Source organism: Saimiri boliviensis, chromosome 2 (assembly GCF_048565385.1).
Source record: "Saimiri boliviensis isolate mSaiBol1 chromosome 2, mSaiBol1.pri, whole genome shotgun sequence".
NCBI lineage: Eukaryota > Metazoa > Chordata > Mammalia > Primates > Cebidae > Saimiri > Saimiri boliviensis.
In genome coordinates, this window is record NC_133450.1 from 190,503,540 (window position 1) to 190,519,403 (window position 15,864).

The following is a 15,864-nucleotide window of genomic DNA, read 5'->3' on the forward strand; positions in this document are numbered from 1 at the left end:
CGCACGGCGCCCCAGGCGCAGGCGGAGCCTCATCGGCCGCAGAGCCCGGGCTGCGCGGAGGCGGGACCTGCGGCGAGCCCTAGGCGGCCCGCTGGACTGACCTGGGAGGGCTGGAACCCGAACCTGAACTTCATCCTGAACCTGAGCCGAGCCTGGTGCAGGTAACTAACGCGGGTCTCCCCTCGGCTCCCGGCGCCGCGTGGGGGCTTTCCTCTCTGGGCCCCGGCGGCCCCGTTTGGGGGCTGATCTTTCCGCCGTTACACTGTAGGACTCTCTCCACGTCCCCTAACCCAACCCCCGCCCCTGGGTGATGCTACCGGGGCCCTGAGGACACAGACGCCCCCAGACCTTACCACGTTAGTTCAACACTCGGCCCACTCTAGCATAAGGTCCCTGACCATAGCCCAGAGGCTGGGACAAGCCCAGAGTTTGTGCCCTTTTCCCCGCCGAGGGGGTGAGGTGGGCGCCGCTGCGGTCCCGGCGGATAGAGAAGGTCCGGTCCTTCCCGCAGTGGGTGAACTGTAAAACACTGCCCGTATTTGGGAGGATATGCAAAGCTAGGGCTGAGGAAATCTGGGGTGAGGCTCCTATACTTTCTTGCTGTGTGTCCTCGGTGGGTCCCTGAACCTCCCTGGTGCGCAGCCTTCTGCCAGAATGGGGGTCATCATCTACCGTGATCACCCAGGGGCTGCAGAGAGGCCTGGCAAATTTCCAGTGAGAGGACGGCCTGCAAACTGTAAGGCATTTTGCTATGTGAGCTGTGATCTTCTTATCTGCAAGTGGAGGCCCGGGCAAGGACCCCATATAGGACCCAAGAGTAGGAATAGCCTTGGTGTGGCTGCAAAGCTTTGCCAGCCTTGGTCTATGACCACCTCTCCTGACTGCTTACCCCCTCCAATCCCTACCCATGGATTGGTGACTCCCCTTTCCCCAGCCTCCTTTTGGTCTCTTCACCCTCAGAGCCAGGCCTGTTGGTGGCAAGGGGGCTCTGTCCCAGTATGTGGCAAAGCCCTGAGCTAAATGGAACCCTGGGGCACCCCTGGCAGACTCTGCTAACTCAGTTCCCCCCAAGGGAGGGCTGTCTTGGTCAGCACTTTTTTTTTTTTTTTAATTTTTATTTTTTAGATACAGTCTTGCTCTGTTACCCAGGCTGGAATGCAGTGGCACAATCATGGTTCACTGCAGCCTCAACCTCCTGGGCTCAAGTGATTCCCCCACCTCAGCCTCCCAAGCAGCTTGGACTACAGGCATGTACCACTATGCTTGGCAAATGTATTTTTATTTTTTTCTAGAGATAAGGTTCTCGCTATGTGCCCAGGCTGGTCTCAAACTCCTGGCCTCAAGCGGTCCTCCCATTTTGGCCTCCCAAAGTGTTGAGATTACCAGCGTGAGCCACCACACCCATCACATTGATTTTTATGGGGCTGGGGACTTACCTGGAGCCTTGCTTTCCTGTTGAGGTTTTTGTTCCTCTCTCTGCCCAGGGGTGGAGGGTGAGAGGCTGGGGGTGAAGGGACAGGCAGGTGCAATTCCATTTTGCTGCTGGGCGGGGCAAGACTCATGAGACATTAAAGGTAGAGAGATTCAAATCCTGGTTGAAGAATAATTGCCTCAACTAATCTGGAAACGTTACACTCTGTTTAACTTTTATTTAACATGTATTAATATGCTGTTGAAGTTTTATAGCAGTAGTTATTTTAACAAAGTCTGCACTATTCAGAGTTGTAGCTTTTCTTATCTGCTGCTTCCTGACTTGCTGCCCCTCTGGGAAAGCTGAAAAGGGACACTAAGACCTATGGTTGGGGGACTCTGGGTCAGGTCAATTTCTGAGGCATAGCCAGTTCTGATGTTCTGAGTGGAGCTTGCCAGGGTTTTTGTATGCAAGACATCATTCGGCATAACCCCATGAGGCATCTCACATATGGGGGAACTGAGGCACAGAGGTGATGTGAAGCAAGCCCCTCTCAGAGAACAACTGTCTCCAAGTACCTTTGATTTCTACTCAAGTCTTACTTAGGTCAATTCTTAGACAGCCTTTGTGGCAATTTCAGTGTTTCCAAGGTGTATCATTCAGTACTATGCACTGAGCCGCTGCTCTCTAGCAGTCACGCCTCTAGGCTCGGGGACATAGCAATGAATGAAACAGAAAAATAAGTTCCTGTGCTCATGGAACTTGGCTTTTGTCGGGGTGGGGGAGACAGACAAGAAATATAAAAGCCTGTAATTCAGTATTTGGGATGTGAGTTGGAAAAACATTAAAGCAGGGTAGTGGGGATAGACAGTGCTGCGGTGGGAAAAGTTACAATTTTATAATGGGTAGTCAGGGAAGGCCTTGAGCCAGTGGTTTTTGAGTAGAGACCCAGCAGAGATGAGGGAGTGAGCTGAAGACAGGCAAGACGTGATGGAGTTCATCAGGACCCTCACAGCTCTTACAGTCCATGTTTTTAGAGGTGACAGTCCTTGATGCTGGAATCTTGGAACATCTGAGCTGGTAGGTCTTTGGGTACCGCCACCTGGCTTCTCCCGCCTGTTCACGCTGGTTTCTTTTGCCCCTCTCCGGAGTGATCAGCATGCTGCGCTTCCTGGCTCCCCGGCTGCTTTGTCTCCAGGTCAGGACGGCCCGGTACTCCTCGGCAGCAGCCCTCCCAAGCCCCATCCCGAACCCAGACATCCGCTACAATCAGCTGTTCATCAACAACGAGTGGCAAGATGCAGTCAGCAAGAAGACATTCCCGACGGTCAACCCCAGCACCGGGGAGCTCATCGGGCACGTGGCTGAAGGTGACCGGGCGGATGTGGATCGGGCCGTGAAAGCAGCCCGGGAGGCCTTCCGCCTGGGGTCCCCATGGCGCCAGATGGATGCCTCTGAGCGGGGCCGGCTGCTGAACCGCCTGGCAGACCTAGTGGAGCGGGATCGAGTCTACTTGGCCTCACTGGAGACCTTGGACAATGGGAAGCCTTTCCAAGAGTCTTACGCCCTGGACTTGGATGAGGTCATCAAGGTGTACCGGTACTTTGCTGGCTGGGCTGACAAGTGGCATGGCAAGACCATCCCCATGGATGGCGAGCATTTCTGCTTCACCCGGCATGAGCCCGTTGGTGTCTGTGGCCAGATCATCCCGTGGAACTTCCCCTTGGTTATGCAGGGTTGGAAACTCGCCCCAGCGCTCGCCACAGGCAACACTGTGGTCATGAAGGTGGCAGAGCAGACCCCGCTCTCTGCCCTATACTTGGCCTCCCTCATCAAGGAGGCGGGCTTTCCCCCTGGGGTGGTGAACATCATCACGGGCTATGGCCCAACGGCAGGTGCGGCCATCGCACAGCACATGGATGTGGACAAAGTTGCCTTCACTGGTTCCACCGAGGTGGGCCACCTGATCCAGAAAGCAGCTGGTGATTCCAACCTCAAGAGAGTCACCCTGGAGCTGGGCGGCAAGAGCCCCAGCATCGTGCTGGCTGACGCTGACATGGAGCATGCTGTAGAGCAGTGCCACGAAGCCCTGTTCTTCAACATGGGCCAGTGCTGCTGTGCTGGCTCCCGGACTTTCGTGGAAGAATCCATCTACAATGAGTTTCTCGAGAGAACCGTAGAGAAAGCAAAGCAGAGGAAAGTAGGGAACCCCTTTGAGCTGGACACCCAGCAGGGGCCTCAGGTGGACAAGGAGCAGTTTGAACGAGTCCTAGGCTACATCCAGCTTGGCCAGAAGGAGGGTGCAAAACTCCTCTGTGGTGGAGAGCGTTTCGGGGAGCGTGGTTTCTTCATCAAGCCTACTGTCTTTGGTGGCGTGCAGGATGACATGAGGATTGCCAAAGAGGAGATCTTTGGGCCTGTGCAGCCCCTGTTCAAGTTCAAGAAGATTGAGGAGGTGATTGAGAGGGCCAACAACACCAGGTATGGCCTGGCTGCGGCTGTGTTCACCCGGGACCTGGACAAGGCCATGTACTTCACCCAGGCACTCCAGGCCGGGACTGTGTGGGTAAACACCTACAACATCGTCACCTGCCACACGCCATTTGGAGGGTTTAAGGAATCTGGAAACGGGAGGGAGCTGGGTGAGGATGGGCTTAAGGCCTACACGGAGGTGAAGACGGTCACTATCAAGGTTCCTCAGAAGAACTCGTAAGAGCTGCTGTCACAGAGGCCCAGTCCCAGTCCAGCAATTCCACAACCACCTTGACCAATGGTTGCCAAACTTCTTAAAATCCAAGAACACCCTTTATTTGTTCCAAATTAACTCTTAGAAGAAACCCCACAAATAAAGCAATTCAATCAAGACTGTTCTATTTAAAGCGGGGATGGGGCCCAGGCTCAGAGTTATACCTATCTGGGCCTCAGCCACAGCCCCCTTGGTGGCCCATGAGTTGCTTCCATGAAATCCTAGGAATCTCTGGAAGACATTAAAAACCAATGATCTAGAAAATAGTTTAGTTCTTCCGTGGCTTCACTTGATGGTTTAGTGGTTGAACTCGGCTCAGACACAGGCTTGGAAAGCATTAGGGGTTTTGAACTAGGTGGATACCAAATCGAGGCCCCACTCTTCATTGGCTTAACCTAAAACCCAGAGGTGCTTTTCCTTTTCCGTGTGCCAGTTGCTGGCTGTTTTAGTTACTTGCCCTTCATTTTGCTACTGATTTTCCTTAATTTGAGGGAAGGAGTAGACAAAGAATATGCTTACATAATTACACCTGTAAAATAAGCCCAAACACTCCAAATATCCCTCAGCCGATGAGTGGATTAATAAAATGTTTCCATGGAATATTCCTTGGATTACTTGACCATAAAAAGGAATGAAGCACTGACACATGCTGTGACATCAGTGAACCCCGAAAACATCCTTCTCAGTGAAACAAGCCAGATAGCTGTACAAGGCTACAGACTGTATGATTCCATTTATATGAAATATAAATCTGTAGAGATGGAACATAGATCAGTGGTTGCCAGGGGATAAAGGAGTAACTGCTAGTGGGCGTGGGATTTCTCTTTGGGAGGTTTTGAAAATGTTCTGGAATTGAACAATAGTAAGGTTTGCACGATTGGTGTAAAAAAAAAAAGTTTAATTGTTTAATTATGGTTTACATAATTAAACAATTTTATAGAATTTTATATAAACTCCAGAACATTTTATAGAGTGTGGGCGATGGAAGGGACCCAGGTAGTCTAGTCAACCCCTAGCCAGGTGCAAAAGTCCCCTCCCCAATGTTTCTATTTTTGTTTTCTCTTGGCTAGGTGACAAAGTGCAATGGTAAGACCCATGGAGAAAAAGTCTGTTTCCTGCTCAGAGTGGGCCCATCTTGTTGGACTCATTTCCACAGCCCTCCACGGGGGCCCCCTGTGCTGGGGACTGCCAGAATTTCAAACCTCAGAGTTCACAATGTTTATTGTTAGTCTTGCTGCATTCATTCCCCAACTGATGGGAGTGAAGGCAAATCCAAGCCAGAAGGTCACAGTACAGAAGCAGAATGCTGAGCCTCCCTCTCTCGGTCCATCTTTCTAGACCATGTGCTTACAAGTCACCTTATATTCAGGTCCCCCCATTCCTGCAAATGCATAGCCCCATCGTCTCTGCCTCCCAGGTTCAAGCAATCCTCCCACCTCAGCCTCCCAAGTAACTGGGACTATGGGCGCTCACCACCACGCCTGGCTGATTGTTTTTTCTTTTGGGATTTTTTGTAGAGATGGGGTTTCACCATATTTCCCAGGCTGGTCTCAAACTCCTGGTCTCAAGCAACCCTCCTGTCTCGGCCTCCAAAGTGCTGGGATTACAGGCACAAGCCACCGTGCCTGGCCCCAGTCAACTCTTAAACATCCTGTTGTCTTTCCTAGGCAACATGATGATCTTGTTTATTAACATAACTTGGGTTTGGCTGGAAACTGCTGCTTGAGGGTTCAGGGTCTATTTGGGTCCCTCACCTCCTTTCCTAGGATCTCCCTTCTACATCACTTGTCTACAGCTAAGGTGACTCCAACTCCCCCTACAAAGTGCACGTTCTATCAATTTCTCCTGGAGGCTGTTGGCACCTCTGTTGCACAGCACTGAAAGTTTCTCATGAACAAACACACTGGGACATGGAAGTGGGTGGATGGGTGTCTCCAATGATTAATGTGCAACGTAACAGTATTTTAACAAATCCATTCCTCATTTGAGTTTCAGTACTCCTTAACCAAAGAGGAACTCTGTAGATAGTGTTCTAGGGTGGAGTGGGATTGGAAGAGACAATCTTCAAGTTCCCTTGTTTCAAGCCCTGAAATATAAGAGTGCAGAGCCAGTAGGTCAGTCCTTTAATAAGCTCAGCCATCATGGCTCCTCCACCCATTTAAAAAAGTTTTTAAAAATGTATTTTTATTTATTTATTTATTTATTATTGAGACGGTGTCTCATTCTGTCGTCCAGGCTGGAGTGCAGTGGCACAATCACGGTCGCAACCTCCTCCTCCTGGCCTTAAGCAATTCTCTCACCTCAGCCTCCTGAGTAGTTGGGACTAGAGGTGTGCTCCATGATACCTGGCTAATTTTTGTATTTTTTATAGAGACAGGGTTTTGCCTCATTGCCCAGGTTGGTCTTGATCTCCTGGGCTCAAGCAATGTGCCCACCTTGGCCTCCCAAAGTTCTGAGATTACAGGCCTGAGCCACCAAGCCCGGCCCCCTCCACTCATTGCTCTGAATGTACACTTGTGAGCAGGGAGGTTTAACTGGGTGTCCTTCAGGCCAGACACTGCCCACAAGACTCACACTTGGAGGGTGATGTTGCCATTCTGGGGCTTCCATCCATTTAGCAAAGTCTTAACCAAGATCTTACTCTATAAACACTTTGCCAGGCACCTTGCCATGGAATAGAAACCTCACAACCATCCTATAAAGCAGGTGGTAGAGTCGTGGAGCTACCTCCCCACTTTTTTTCAGGTGAGGAAATGCCAAGTGGAGAGGTTTAAGAAGCAACTCATCTGGATTCAGTTCCCCATGAGCCTGCACGAGGGACCAGAGAGAGGGGCATACTGGCAAACGCATGTGACCAACCCTCCAAGCCTGGAGAACCCATGGCAAAGCCCATCAAACCCTGCACACCCAGCCACTGTGCTGGATGCACCCGAGCTTCTGCTCAGTCACAAGGGTTCTCTTCATCAGACCCCAGGGCCATTTAGGAACTTGCGTTTGGGTTGGCTCCCTTCTGAGTGTGAGGCTGATCTCTGGTGGCCACCTAGTTCATGAATTTACACAAATAATTTTGGCTTAAGAAAAAACAAAGGCAAGCAGGGGTGATGGTCCTGCTCTAGGCTGATCGTTGGGGGAAAGAGAATTGAGTAAGATAGTGCCTTCCCTGCAGGAGCTCACAGTTGGGCAGAGGAGACAATTATGGAACAAGGTGGAAAGTGCAGTGAGAAGTACAGAGGCCATGAGATCATGAGCGGAAAGCAACATCTGTATCAAGCACCCACAGTGGGCCGGCCACCTCCCTCCCTCCCTCCCTTCCTTCCTTCTTTTGGATGGAGTCTCTCTCTGCCTACCAGGCTGTAATGCAGTGGTGTAATCTTGGCTCACTGCAACATCCACCTCCCTCGTTCAAGACATTCTGGTTAGTCACCTGAGTATTTGGAATTGCAGGCACACGCCACCACACCCCGCTAATTTTTGTATTTTTAGTAAAGACGAGGTTTCACCATGCTTCTTTCTAACTGCCATCAGGGCACTTAGTATTATCCTCCTGAATCAAGCCCAGGAGATATGCAGCAGTGAGTGAAGCCAGCCTGAAGCTTAGGTCCTCTGACACTGCTACACACCACTGCCTCCCAGTGCTCCCAGCTCAGCTCAGGCACAGGCCCAGTGGGAGTGGGCATGGGGTCCTGCTAAATGACTAGCAGGGGACCAGAGGGGCAAGGGAAGGATGCTCCTGGAGTCTGAGAAATATGAAGTGTTGGAGGAAGGGAAAGTTTTCCCATGATGAGGGAAGAGGCAGGGAGGAAAAGCTTGAGGGCCGAGGGCAGGCAAGGGCTGGACTGCGAAGGGCTTGTACATCCTTCCAGAAAGCTTACACTTGGTCTAGCAATGGGAGGGTACTTTTTGGTTTTGCTTTTGTTTTTTTAAACAGGGTCTCCCTCTGCCACCCAGGCTGGAACACAGTTGCTTGATCGTAGCTCACTGCAGTCTCAAACTCCTGGACTCAAAGGATCCTTCCACCTGAGCCCCCTCAGTAACTGGGACTACAGGTGTGTGCCACCATGCTGGGCTCATTTTTTAAATATTTTGTAGAGATGGGGGGCATCTCGCTATGTAGCCCAGGTTGTCTTGAACTCCTGGCCTCAAGCAATCCTCCTGCCTCGGCCTCCCAAAGTCCTGAGATTACAGGTGTGAGCCACTGTGCCTGGCTGCCCCCAAGGGCTTTGTAAAAAAAGTGATAGGATCACACTCAGCTTCCAAAGCTGGCTCTGCATCAATGTGGAGGACAGACTGAGGGAGTTGACCTGGAGTCAGCACCTCTCAGGACATTGTTGCTTGTGCCCAAAGTGATGCTGGCGCACCAGGGTGTAAGGTGGGGGCAGAGCCTGGACAGCCAGAAAGCAGGCTTCAGGGCATGATGACAGATGGACAACTTGGCACAAGAGAAGAGAGAAAGTTGGGTAACTTTATGTTTCTGGCTGTAGTAACCACGTGGGGGGCGGTGCCAGCCACTGCGACCACCCTGGAGGATGCACGTTTAGGGACATGGTGGGATGCTTACTTATTCATTCCTTGTTTAACACGTTTTACGGAATGTCGCCTGTATGTTAGGAGCTATTCTAGGGCAGGGGATACAGCAGGAAACTAAAAAAAGAAAAAAAAAGTCCTGAACATGCTTTGTGATAGAAGAGGCAGATCATACCCCAAACAGGTGAGATTGTTAGTCTGTCAGGAGGTGAAGGGTATTATGGAGAACAGTAGTGCTGGGAAAAGCGGGTGGGCTGGAGTAGACAGTGTAATTTTCAGTAAGGTGTTCAGAGGTCGTCTCACCAAAGAGATGACAAAGGGACTGAAAGAGACTGGAGCAGGCCTGGAGGCTCCAGGAACACAGGAGGAGGCCAGGAAGCCAGGGAGGGAAATAGGACAGAGAAGTTGCAGCCTGGGTGGGGGCATTTGGAGGTCACCATGCAGATGGACTGATGGGGGCCTTTATTCTGAGGAAGGAGCCACCAGAGGCTTTTGAGCACAGCAGGACACGATATGACTTGTTTTAAAAGGATCACTGGAGCTGCGGATTGTAAGGGGAGCAAAAGCACTTGACCTTAAGAATGCCAACAAGGAGAGAGTGAGCAGAGAATGAGGAGGAGCAGGAGGAAGACCCGGGAGAGAGGAGGCAGGAAGCCAAGGAAGGCGGGGTACTTTCCAGGAGGAGGGTGTCCCCCCACCCTTACCCCACCCCCAACTCCCCGCAAAGCCTTAGGCTCCCAAGATGTCAAGTGGGAGGAGCACTGAGCAGTGACCCTGGCTGCATCCACCAGGACTCCCTGGAGACCTTGGTAAGAGCACTTGGTGGAGTTGGGCACAGAAGCCAGACCAGCCTGGGTTGAGAGTGTCACTTAATTCTACCAAGCCCCAATGATCTGTACATTAATCCTGGAGTTAGGAAGACCCTCAAGGGAAAACAAGAAGTCCTGGTATGAGGCCCTTTGAGAGTCTCTGCTGCATCCACCTCACTTAGCCGGAAATGTGGACAGAGCGACTTGCACGAGTTGCTCCCAGCCAAGCATTCTTCCCATGTGTATTAGCATGTTAGCTGCCATATGAATAAGCCCCCAAGTTTGAGAGTTCAGTACAATGATGATTTAGTTTTGCTTATGTAGCAATCTAATGCAAGTACCTGGAGAATTGGCATTTTCTTTCCACATGGAAATTCAAGGATACAGGTCCCCTTTCATCTTGTGGTTACACCATCTACAGTGGTTCTTTACTTTTTTTTTTGAGACAGAGCCTTGCTCTTTTGCCCAGGCTCAAGTACAGTGGCATCATCTCAGCTCATTGCAACCTCTGCCTCCTGGATTCAAGCAGTTATCCCTGCCTCAGCCTCCCGAGTAGCTGGGATTATAGGCATGCGCCACCACGCCTGACTAATTTTTTGTCTTTTTAGTAGAGATGAGGTTTTACTATGTTGGCCAGGCTGATCTCTAACTCCTGACCTCAGGTGGATCACCTGGTCAGGACACAGTTTGCATACTTTTAAGGAGTTCACAGAATCTGTGAATCTACCTATAGAATCCCAAGGGGTCTATAGATCCAGGTGAAAACCCCTGTTCCGGGCCTCAGAGATGTCCGTGTTAGCTGGTAAATGGGGAAGAAGGGGCAGAAAAGGCACAGGTACTTTTTGAAGGCCCTGGGCTCTGCCTGGAACACATCACCTCTGCTCACATTTCAGTAGCTACATGACCCAGCCTAGGTGTAAGAGGAGACTGGAAGTATCGTCTATGACAGGACAGCCCAACACTGTGGAAGACCCTGGGTTTTGGTGGCAGCTCACCCCAGCTTGCTGCCCGTGGCATATCTGTGGAGATGCGCCAACAAGAGACTGCTTCTCACAAAGACGCTTTTCGAGTTTAATGCTCTCGTGGGCCATCTGCTGCCTCCCATCCAGCTGTGCTCATGCTGTTCCTTTTTCTTGGAGTCCTGCTTAAGGGCCACCCTTCCAGGACGGTTCCTCCAAGCTCATTTAAGCCATCTCTGGTCCCTTTGAGCTAACAGCACCCACCCTTCATTTAGTCTTGTCCTGAGGCAGCTCTCGTTGGTTGAAACGGGTCTAATGTTTTTGTCCTGCTAGACTATGTCTCACATACTCCGAGCATGCTTGATTTCTCCCCCTGCCCCTTGCCACCAGCACACAGCCCTCCAAGATCTGGGCAGAACAGACAGTGTGTGGCCATTCACACATGGGGATCTCAGAGCAACAGGCCAGGGCAGGGATGCCACCCTTCCTGGATTGAAGAGGAAATGGGAGGCTCCCAAGAGTTGAAGGAAGTGACCTGGCCTTGCAGGCTGTGACAGGGCTTGACCTGGTTGTGGGTCTTCCAACTCTAAAGCTAGTGTCCTTTCCACCCAAACAAGAGCTGCATACACCTTCAGCAGCAGAGAGACCAGGGCATGCCTGCCTGGCACCATGGGCAGCCCTCTGTGCTTGAGCTGAGACTTGGAGGTCCAGGAGCAACTATAGACCCTTTGCTACCTGGCAATGCCTGGTGCATGGGAGGAGCTCTGCAAATATGTGTGATGGGTGAGTTTATGCATGGAGAAAAGAGAGGAGGGTGCTCGCCCACTCCCTAGTACTCAGGATTTTTACTCTTCCCTCAAGAATCAACTGCTCCCTAATATAGCGGCGGGGAGATGTAGGCATGAGGAAGAGATAGCCATAGTGAAAAGCAACACAGGGAAGTCAGCCTGCTTGGTCCCACACACTTCTCACCGCTGGATGCAATGGAGGCTGAACTCAAAAGGAGCCCTGATCGCAAAGGAGTTCACATTCCAGGAGAGAAGTCAGCCCCATAGAGCCAGAGCGTAGGCAAGTGGTGGTGTCCAACTCAGCCCTGGGCGCTGGGCTTCTATGTTCTGAATTAATTAAACTGCAGATGCCAGAGCACTTGGATTTCCCTTAATTAAAATATCACAGAATTATCATTGTCTAATTTCATGTTCATGAGGCCCTGGTAAAGGCTGAGAAGGAGGAAATTCATTAGAGGAGACTTTTACTGTCGCTGGATTTGCTTGTTCTTATTCATTTCTCCTGCACCATCCATCCCTGGAGGAGAGGGCAGGGCAGTGTTTTCAAAAAAGCTGGAATTAATTTCACCATAAAACCTGAAGGAAAAAAAAAATCCACCTTAACTAAAAACTAGCCTTATTTGCATTTAAAAGGAAAAGCAGATACATTTGGGATTGAACAACGGGCTATGGAATTGTCTTCCTCAAGCCCAGCTGACAACAGAAGACAGAGATTCAGGCTGTCCACTGCTTACAGCAACAAGTTCAACCTTCTCTGTTGGCATTTGGGGGTGTGGCCCAAAATGACCACCCGCCCACCGCCACAGCTCTGAGCAGCAGCAACTGGCCATTCCTCCCTGTTCACAAACTACACTGCATTTCTCTACCCTGGTTTCTTTTTGCATGCCGGTTCCTTAGCCTGGAATCCCCCATGCTCGCTACTGCCAGTTCCAGTGCCTGCCTCCTCTTCTGGGAATTCTTCCTTGATCTCCCTCTGCTCTAAGCACAAAGCAGACACCTTATGCCGCCAGGGAGAGTGACCTTATCCCACCCATGCCTCCACTGGAGTCTGAGTTCAGGACCTGATTCTACCCACTTTCATATGGGAAGAATCCGTATGATTTTCAGCACCTCATACCCGGCTGGCACGTGGAGAATGCTACTCAATGTGTGGGAGGGGACAGAGCGCATGTCTCAGCAAGTGAATTAGGTACTAGAATGCTTATACGGTAGGACACACATGGTCAAAGGTGGTCATGTAAGATGATTAGGGCTGGTTAAAAATTGCAGGCAAGGTGAACGGTGGGGCTGTGATCATAGCCCAGGCGTGTGAGGGAAGGAGGGTCTGGACTACATAGCTGAAGTGGGCATACAGAAGAAAGGTGTGAGGGATGATAAAGGCGTATCAGTGGGACCTGCACCCACCCATACAGCATTCCTAGGACAAAGGCACCACAAAGACTGTCCTTAAACACATTTATTTTCAGGGTGCAGAGGTCGTCACATCATGTCATCTACAAAAACAGTAGAAAAATACACGTTTGGTGTGGGGAGGGGAGGGGAGTTGTGATTATATGATAACAGCTGCTGCACACATGCTCTCTGAGCTTCTGAAGAAGTCTCTGGGCACTCACATTTGAAAAACCATTAGGTTGGAACACTCATGTTAATGCGCCTTTTTGATTTTGGTGAAAATTTCAGACAGCATGACATTAATTATTTATTTGTCTTGGCACAGAATTAGGATGCTAAAGGCAGCCCCATACAGTCTTGATGCTCAGTACTTCCACCATGGGCTCTGTCCACCCTGCTCTCTGCGTCGAGATCCAGCCCTTCAATTTTCACTAGGCAAATTTGAGGTGAGTCAACTGAGTCTGCAAAATGTGCTTATTAGCAGGTGTGGGACCTTCTTCAGAGCCATAGCATCCCTATTCCTTCTGATGTCATTTCACTAAGGGTCTGACCAAATCATGTCGCAACCATTCAGGACGTTGGAGAATTAACTGCAGGCCCTCAGATGTGGAAATAAGTCACAGTGCATGGAGAAGGGAGGGGCGGGAGGTGCTGAGTGAGGAGGGGATGTGAGCAGGTCCCCCTGGCAGCCCCAAACCCCAGCAGACAAGAGCAGCATCCCGTGCCATCCATTTCAATTCTGAGCTCTTGTTTTCAAAGAGAGGTTCCGATGTTTTAAAGTTTGTAAACCACTCATCTAGTTTCATTCCCTTTTTATTCAAATGAGGACACTGAGGCTCAGAAAGTGAAGGAGATTTGCTGGGGTCACACAGCAAGCCAGGGATTAATATGCAAATGGATCTCATGTATCCAGAACCCTAGGCCAGTCTCCTCTGCCACATAGTACAGAGGGTGATGCCATCCAGTATTTTAGACATGAAATGGCTGGAATGGCAGGCTTACGGGCAGAAAGTTCACTTCCAACAAGGACTCTAAAATGTAATGCACAATGTGAGTAGCATGAGAGTATGCCCTAAAAGTTGGGATGAGCCTTGATAAGAGTCCCTGAAGCCTGTGCAATTGGCAGCATCTACCTTTACATAGTTTTGAGATGACCCCGAGAAGCAGCACCATGGAGTAGTAAGGGGACCAAGGAGGGCCAGGTGCCCTGAGCTCTGCTCCTCTTTCAGAGGCCTTCAGACCTTGGCAAGCAGCTTTTCCTATCAGAGCCTGGTTCCTTCATCTGCAAAAGGCAGGGACATTAACACCTGTCTTGCCCCCTCTCAGGGTTGGGATCATGCTTTATGAACTTAAAGAACTGTGCATAGTAAAGGATCTCAATTCTTATTTTAAAAATTGTAATCACCTAATGATCTATTTTTTTAAAGACAAGATAGCAAATACTCTTTCTTTTTTCATTAAAAAAGAAAAAGGAGAGCCTTATTCTTGGGTGAGGTCAAAATGTCTGTAAGTAAAATATATTCTACCACAATCTAGTTCCACAGTCTGGAAATAACACCTGACCCCCTTTTTACAATTTGATCTTCAGAAGCCTGGTGTCCACTGCTTCTAACCACTTGTTTAAAGAATGCTAGGCTAGGCCAGGCACAGTGGCAGATGCCTGTAATCCCAGCACTTTGGGAGGCCAAGACCGGAGGATCATTTGAGTACAGGAGTTTGAGACCAGCCTGGGCAACACAGGGAGATTCTGTCTCTCCAAAATAAAAAAGCTGGGCATAGTGGGGCATGCCTCTGGTCCCAGGCATGGGACCTCCACTCAGGAGGCTGAGGTGGGAGGATCATGTGAGCCCCGCAGATGGAGTGAGCCGATGGTGACACCACTGCACTCCAGCCTGGGTGATACAGTGAGCTCCTGTCTCAAAAGAAAAATTTTAAAAAGAGACTGCTAGGCTAACAAATGGATGCTCTGGTCTCCAAAGACCCAGCCAAGGAGCTCCCGAGTCCGGTAAAGCATCCCATCTAAAACTAAATCTCTTTTTTTTTTTTTTTTTGAGACGGAGTTTTGCTCATATTACCCAGGCTGGAGTGCAATGGCGCGACCTCGGCTCACCGCAACCTCCGCCTCCTGGGCTCAGGCAATTCTCCTGCCTCAGCCTCCTTGAGTAGCTGGGGTTACAGGCACACGCCACCATGCCCAGCTAGTTTTTTTGTATTTTTAGTAGAGACGGGGTTTCACCATGTTGACTAGGATGGTATCGATCTCTCGACCTCGTGATCCACCCGCCTCAGCCTCCCAAAGTGCTGGGATTACAGGCTTGAGCCACCGCACCCGGCCAACTAAATCTCTTTAAAAGGGAAAAGGGTAGGAATAGGAGAGCTACAGCCAGCTATCCATGCCCTGTTATAAAGCAATGGAATTTGTTTCTGAGGAAATATCAGACCACACTTCCTGTATTTTTCCCAAAGGACCATCTTACTCTAGGACAGCAGGGCTAAAAGGGACACTGGTAACATCCAGTTAGAACGCCATACTCACAGATGAAGAAACCAGGGCCCAGGTCACACAACAAGTTACAGTCAGAAAATAGCTGGGACCCTCGTCCCTCCTTCTACAACACACACTAAGTCACAGAGCACCACTAATAGGTCGTTGACAAATGAGGTAAAGAGTCACAGCTGAAATAAGCCCTTTAGAAATTGCAAACATGCCATTCTAAGATCTCCCTGGAAGAGATTAATTAAAAAAAGACTTCTCACGGAGCAATTCATTTCAAAAATATAAAAAAGCCACATGCAAATCCGTTTCTCACTGTTTGCCCTGCTAAAAACTACATCTGCATACAAATCTAGTTTGCATCTAATTTTTAAAAACATACAAAAGGGGTCATACACAAACACAGGTTTTCCAACTCTTCACAAAGCACAAAGATCCATTATTTGACCTTTCCATCATCCCATGAGCCATGTTTCTAAGACCCTAGGAAGAAAAGGAGAAAAAGAATTAGAGAAAGTAAACCCGCTCTGTTACAGTCAACTATGTGTTATGTGGAACGTAGGGGAAATGATCCTTCACTTCAAATCTGTCCCCAGCAAGAACTGGTGCCAGTGGAGAGCGAAGGGCCCTGTGGAGGCCCAAGAAGTACTTTTAACACCACAAGGTGGATGTTTCAGAGTGGCAGACTCCACCTTAATAAGAGGAAGACCTTTTCAACCACTGGGAAATCCACAGATGGCT

At 49.9% G+C, this 15,864-nt stretch overlaps 2 protein-coding genes across 3 annotated transcripts in view; one reads left to right on the forward strand and one right to left on the reverse strand.

Moving 5' to 3' along the window:
• The window catches only part of LOC120366345 (aldehyde dehydrogenase X, mitochondrial), a 22,804-nt gene continuing 6,940 nt past the window's right edge, over positions 1-15,864 (forward strand). The window contains exons 1-3 of one of the 2 annotated variants that reach the window (XM_074395073.1): positions 1-161; positions 2,570-8,203; positions 12,955-13,075. In XM_074395073.1, the coding sequence (XP_074251174.1) occupies positions 2,571-4,124 (1,554 nt within the window). In that variant the 5' untranslated portion in view covers positions 1-161; position 2,570 and the 3' untranslated portion in view covers positions 4,125-8,203; positions 12,955-13,075. Of the gene's footprint in view, positions 162-2,562; positions 8,204-12,954; positions 13,076-15,864 lie in introns of both variants that reach the window. The other variant, XM_074395072.1, reaches the window with a different exon arrangement.
• Positions 12,952-15,864, reverse strand: part of IGFBPL1 (insulin like growth factor binding protein like 1) — a 17,787-nt gene continuing 14,874 nt past the window's right edge. The window contains exon 5 of the mRNA XM_074395074.1: positions 12,952-15,606. The gene's annotated coding sequence lies outside the window, so the exon portion shown is untranslated. The remainder of the gene's footprint in view (positions 15,607-15,864) is intronic.